Genomic DNA, 6,725 nt, shown 5'->3' with positions numbered 1-6,725 from the left:
GTAATTCCTCCTCCTTGTATGAAACCTCCATAAGCTCTGTGGGGAAGCCTATTTACTTTGCAACTCTACTATTTTTGAAACAAGATAGATTTTATACATGTAAGAAAACTGAAGATTCTGCTATAAGCCAAGCCGAAGACACCTCAAATGTCTTATGTGTTGGGAATCTCTTTTACAATGAAATACAATTCTCTCTCTCAAGGACATTTAACTAAGAAGCTCCCATTTTATGGGACTAAATGGTAATGCTTGATGAATACTTAAGGGTATTGTTTTTATGAAAATATATATACATATGCTGTTCCAGGACATGTGTCTAAAGCAACACCAAATTACAGAAGTAACGTGGAAAGCAAATATTTAGAGTTTCTTAACCGATTTTCTCCTCTGAGAAAATTTAACATTAGTTCTAAAACTCAGGAGACTTATTGTTCTGAATTATGTTTCTAAGTGAACAGTTTTCACAATAATCTACATCTAACAAAGCAAGATATGGAACTGTATGTATATTTATGGATCTTTCAAACTGTTAAATAGACAACTGCTTGATGATTCTAGATCTTTTTCATTTGGCTCCACTTGCTCATTCTTCTATCACCAATCATTTTTTTAGAATTATCTTATTTAACGTTACTTATTGATTTATTTTACTTTGACCAGAGAGGGACAGAATAAGACAGAGAAAGAAAAGCAAGCCACCAGATCCGGGACTTGAACTGGGGTTGGCCACGTGGGAGTCCAGTGCCCTTAACCACTACGCCACCTGCTGGTCCACCACCAATCATTTTAAAAACACTAGCTCCTTTACCGAAAACAGCATTTCAGTTTTATGACTCTCACATTCTAGCTACCAAATCCCTTCTAAAAACCTCAGTTGCTTTCACAATGCTTCAGAAATGAAAGATCCTCAATAGTTAAGAAACCAATATTCAAACCCCTGAATTTTCATTTTATTTTGGCCTCTTTCTGATAAATATTTTAACTCTTTCTAATGTTCCTCTTGAATATATTTAGTCAAAAAGTTCTGATGATAATGGGCCCAATTAAGAGTATGAATTAGTATGACATTATATACATTTTTTTATTAAAAGGACATCATTAGAAACTGTTCAAGTAAATATTTTATATTTGCTAAAAGTTATTTTGTCATCTTTGTCTTCTCTACTTTTTTCTTGTCCCCTCCTGTACTACCAAAAATTCAACTGGGGGAGAATAGTGTGGTGTTCAGTGAAGGTATCAGAAGAATAAATTCATTCATTCATTCATTCAACAGTTCTTTTGTTTGTTCACTTAATCACCTAATTTCATGGCAAAAAGCAACAGAAATGTATGATGTATCACTACTGCTTTGCTTTACCCACAGTTGCCTGAACTTTGGGAATGTAGACCACTGCCCATAGATCTGGCCTGGTTCAGGGCTGTACAGGGAAACAACACAGTACTGCTGGTAACCCTGGATAGCAAACCAAGTCGTACTTATTAATCAACTTTGATTTTGATAGGCACTAGTTTCCTTTCTCTGACTACACATAAATAGATGCATCCATCGAACTGAACTTTTCAACAATCTAAAATAAAAATGCAATGAACTGTGAATGTCGGTATACTACTGCCTGGATCACTTTGGACAAATCACTTAACTTCTCTGTGATTCCATTTCCACATCTTTGCAATCAAAGGTGATTTTTATAACTCTACTATTTTATTGTCCTCTAACCAGAAAAAAAAAAAAAATGGGTCAAAGACCTGAGCATGAGAATTCACTTTATTTCAGCATAAAAATTCAGTTTTTCACTGTTTGATCTTTCATAATGTCCTTTTGGGAATGTTATCTTCCAAAGTACTTCAGGAAGCTTGCCACAATTCAGTTTCAACAAGGTTAATGCATCCTATTATTCCATTTGTAAAAAGTTCTTTTCTTGCATCATATAAATACTCAGCCTGAAAAAAATCATTGCAACTACTATGTTACCTCCACAATTTTTGAAACAGAATACTGCATCTGTTGCTCTTATGATAGGAACTTTCCTACAATTCTGAGTTTATCTCAAATAATACTGTGAAAACACTGATAGTATTGGAAATAAAACAGCTTCACTGCTATTTTCATTTTATCTAATGAACACAGAAGAAAAGCTCAGATCCCAGGAAGAAAAGGTCATACACGAGAATCATAAGAGGGCTATTTGTTACACATTTTAAATAGATGCAGTTTGGTTAAGGATATAAGCAGAAGGTTAACTCTGTTTAAGACATTTAAGCATATTACAATCTTTCATACAATGAATGACTACCTGCCGTTGGATTCTTCATGGTGCTTCACACATTAACACGGGAAGTTACAAGTAGGTACAGATAATACAGAATGCATGCTTCCTAGCCAAACCATGACAAAGAAAGTTACTGGTGTTATATGACATTGACTGAATGGCTGCTAGGCCCACAAAAGATTGTGCTGGCAACCACACTGGTTCTAGGCATCAAATCCCCAGATACTGATTCATTTTGTTTAAGGCATCACACACGGTGTTCAAATCGCTGCGGAGGTCCTGCACCACGTTCTCAATACTTCTGGTGTCTTTCAGAATTTCGATACTCTGTGTGTAGGGGTTGAAGTACACTGAGAAGGGACGAGTAATGGACTTCGCAAAGTCCCTGCAGAATAAACAGAAACGTAAGGACAGGGGATCAGCCTCCACTGATATATGAGATAGACGAAAAGGGCAAAGTCACAAAAAATAGTCATTTTCTCTAGGTGTAAGAAAAAGTTTACCTCATCTTCTCTTTGGCTTCCTCAAAACTTTCTGAAACAAAATAGGCTTCCTGGAAGGTGGTGATAAGACATTCCTGTAAGCAGGTTGTCTTTGGGTCAAAAGCTTTCACACATGCCTTGTCAGAAAGAGCATGCTGCAAAAAATACCACAAAACCCGTTAAACTCCGTATTGAGGCCTCCAAAGTGCCATGACATCACAATCTCACAGCGCATTCAATAGCGAGGTCATCCCACGCAGCTGCTTAGCTACTCGTCTGCCATGATCCACGGAATTCTGTGTGCAGGTAAATCGAGTATTCGTGCTTTTTGTTTATTTTGGGGTTTTTTTAAGTCTATTAGGTGTTGAGGGGGGGAAATGAAATTCCAGTACTATTTTGTTTATTATCAGCCAAAATCCATACAGAAAAACGCCATGACATCACAATCTCACAGCGCATTCAATAGCGAGGTCATCCCACGCAGCTGCTTAGCTACTCGTCTGCCATGATCCACGGAATTCTGTGTGCAGGTAAATCGAGTATTCGTGCTTTTTGTTTATTTTGGGGTTTTTTTAAGTCTATTAGGTGTTGAGGGGGGGAAATGAAATTCCAGTACTATTTTGTTTATTATCAGCCAAAATCCATACAGAAAAACAGCTCAGAGCTGTATCCCAACAAAAAAAAAAGGAATTTGAAATCCATGCTATGAATAGAAGCAGAGATGCATAAATATTCTCCTCAATTTATGGCTATAAGCAATGTACTGAAATTTCACTTAAATGGCAGAAGTAATAATTACCTGCGTGGAGAGGTAATTTGGGCTCTGAACTGTTTGTAGACTCATTGCGAGACGTTTTGAGGCCAGTTACTGTGCATCAACAGAGTCTGGAGAGGGCCTGTATATTTGAGGGTACTTGCAAAGCATTCATTTACCTTCCACCAAGTACAGCAGAGCAATACACAGCAAACAAATATTGCCGCTTGTGGGGGGAAAAAACTAATATTAATAGTTACAGTTCTGCCCAGAGCAGGCATTAGAGAAACGGGAAAGCCAGTGTAATTACTCTGAACTATCATTAGCTCTGATCGGCTCACTACATGACGGGCACTAAGCACAGCAGGGGACAGTGAATGACTGTGTTCTCGAGACAAATTCAGTGATGTTAAAAGTCAGTGGTCATTTCCTGCCATGTGCTACCTGCCTATTTATAGACCCTGGATTGATGGTTCTGAGACATCATGTGCGTAAGAATTACCAAGGATCTTGTGAAAATACAAATACTCATACCTCCACTTTCCTTGGAAGGTCTGGATGAAATCCAGAAGCCTGCATTTTCAAGGCAACCAAGGCGACATGAGCCTCAGTGGTTGTGCACTGTATTTTGAGAAAGACTCCTCTCGATTCTTTTTCTTAATTTAAGGGATAAATTAGTTGGGAGCAAGGAGCAGAGACAAAAAAAGGAGCAGGAGAAACTGCCTGGAACTGAGAGCTTAAAAAAATGCAGCTAGATTTAGGGGTGGCTGCTGGCTTACTGGGTAACCTTGGCAGTTCATTTAACCCTCTGGCGCCTCTATTTCCTCACCTCTAAATGAGAGATTCGGGATGGATGATTCTGACTGAAGATGCTCTATTCTAGTCTCTGGAGCCCACCCAAAAGATTTTCCTACCTTCTCAATTTCTAATTGCTCAGGCTTCCTAGAGAAATACTGAAAAACCCTTCCTCGTTCCATGTTCTTCATACATTCCCGCAACCGTTTGCAAATGCACAGAATGATGTATGCCCCTGGAAGAAGACTGTGATTCCCTGAGTCTGAACACGCAGTTGACAACCAGAGATAGACACGTAAGAGCAAGGGCACACAGCCCTGCCCTGTGTGCGATTTCCTTTCTTGCCGAGCTCCCTGTCCAGATCAATGCAGATATGAATCACAGAATGCAAAGGGCCTCTCAGACTGAACTCATTTTTTTGGCCCATAGAACAACTTCATTATATGCAGAAGGTCACTGCGCCTGAAATGCATTTGCGTTGGATGCCGTGCGGTGCAGTGAACATCAGGGTATTTGGACTCCACAGGACCAATAATTCTATTTATATTTTAAAGACGACTTCACAGTTCCAAGGAACGAAATATCTTTTTCTAAGAGCTGTTGGCTCCTCTGCAAAGAATTGGCGTCTGATTGACTTGCTGTGGTTTGGGGACTTTGTAGTTGCTTTCATTGCAGCCATGCACTCTGGTTACATTTGATTGTAGTTTATTGCTCTGATTGTCCACTCGTCCATCACCCCATACAGACAGAAGGACAGTGGCTGACTCACTGTTCTTGAACTTTCTATTCTCCCATCACCAAATTGAGGGGCCAGACCAGAGTGGTGTAGAACAGGCTATAAGAACATTGTAGCCATCGCTTCCCTGGGAGGACCCTGCTGATCCAAAGACTTTCCAACTTGGTTCAAGAATGAGCTCAAGAAGGGAATGGAACTAACCCACCTGGGCCTCTAGTGCTTCTACAGCAGTTGCTATATAAAGAGGATGCTTCCAGAATGTGTGTATACAATTACAAAGACTGAAAATAGTGTGGTTTTAGAAAAATTCAACATATGACAATTCCACTGGATGTTTGGATGATTCCATCTAGTCATTTTAACAGGCGAGGAATAGAGTAGATCAAGAAAAGGCACACAGGGCAGCAGGCACCGCCCAGATTTCAAGAAGAATTTACAGATTCACAGCATGGAGTTTGAGGCAAAGACCATTAGGCACTACACAGATCATACTTCGGTAGAGTAATTTTTAAAGAAAAATACTGAAAGCGAGTTTTTTTTTTTTTCTTTTTTTCTTTTGGAGAGGCTTTTGCTATATGGCACGTGCGCTTGCCACAGACAGAGACAGAGGGACAGAAAGCGAGAGATCACCACCCAGGGGGGATAGCCACACTGCAATCCCTTCTCCTCCATTCTCTCAGGATCTTGGGCACACATGCACACGCGCCTGGTGTGAGTTTTAAGCCACCGGGTCCAGGACGTGAACCGCGGTCGACTACGAGGGAGTCCAGCGACATAGCCATTATGCTAACTGCTGGTCTCAAAATACTGAAAGCTAGTTGTTTTAAGCTCTCAAAAATGCCTATCAGAAGGCTACTGTCAATGATATTCTGGTTACCTTACCAGCAACTTCTCCACACATGGAGTTTGGAACTAGGGATGCTCCTTGACTGGTTGGTAATATGGGAATACTGGTACCCTGGATTAACCCAGAGAATGACAAGAGCTCAGAGTTGTGGGATGAGCCAATGAATGAGGCCAACAAAAGGGGTGGTGATTATACCCAGCTCATTTACCCTACGATGAGCACCCCTGCATGAGGACCGCCAGGGATATCCATGCAATTCATGAAGTCTCTTATCTCTGAGTAGTATAGGAGACCCCCCGGGGTATAAATAGCAGCCATGTGTCCCCAGATCCCAAAGTTCACTGCCCAGTGGAAAAGCCCTCCTAAGCGTGCTTCGCAGCTCCTACCCATGTCTCTCTTTAAGCTGCTTTAGTTTGCACCTTCTCCTCTATGGTGAAGTGGATTCTCTGTAAACATTGAGCCAAATTTCTTGATGTCCCCAGGGAACGCTGTGGTGAATCCTTCCTGAAGTGTTAAGAGCCTGATACCCTGAAGTTTGCAAGAATTAATCCAATTTCTTACAGAGAGGAGCTTTACAATGCTGACAGAGTCTGGCTGACAGTCTTTTGCTCTCTAGTCATTTTTAAAGTGCAGGACTGTTTGAGAGTCACCTTCTCTCATGGGAACGCTCCCTAAATGCCCTCTTTCAAACTTTCCCACAGTGCTAAAGACAGGGGCACAGGCCTGGAAACCAGGAGATCTGGGTTCTATGTGTCCTGTCCCAGCAGCTACATTTATGTTACCAAATGAGTGTGACTTCCCCAGGTTGGGCTGCCACTTTACTGTTGGATAAGCTGAAGGG

The 6,725-nt window shown here is 40.7% G+C and overlaps 1 protein-coding gene across 1 annotated transcript in view; it reads right to left on the bottom strand.

Moving 5' to 3' along the window:
• Positions 1-1,807: 1,807 nt before the first annotated feature.
• TPH2 (tryptophan hydroxylase 2) overlaps positions 1,808-6,725 on the bottom strand; it is a 110,951-nt gene continuing 106,033 nt past the window's right edge. Inside the window, exons 10-11 of the mRNA XM_006146197.3 lie at positions 2,774-2,907; positions 1,808-2,655 (exon numbers count right to left, since the gene is read on the bottom strand). Coding sequence (XP_006146259.1) covers positions 2,481-2,655; positions 2,774-2,907 — 309 coding nt within the window. The 3' untranslated portion in view covers positions 1,808-2,480. The remainder of the gene's footprint in view (positions 2,656-2,773; positions 2,908-6,725) is intronic.

The sequence above is a fragment of the Tupaia chinensis genome, unplaced genomic scaffold, assembly GCF_000334495.1.
Source record: "Tupaia chinensis unplaced genomic scaffold, TupChi_1.0 Scaffold000168_1, whole genome shotgun sequence".
In the NCBI taxonomy this organism is placed as follows: Eukaryota; Metazoa; Chordata; class Mammalia; order Scandentia; family Tupaiidae; genus Tupaia; species Tupaia belangeri.
This window is presented reverse-complemented; position numbering and strand designations above follow the sequence as displayed.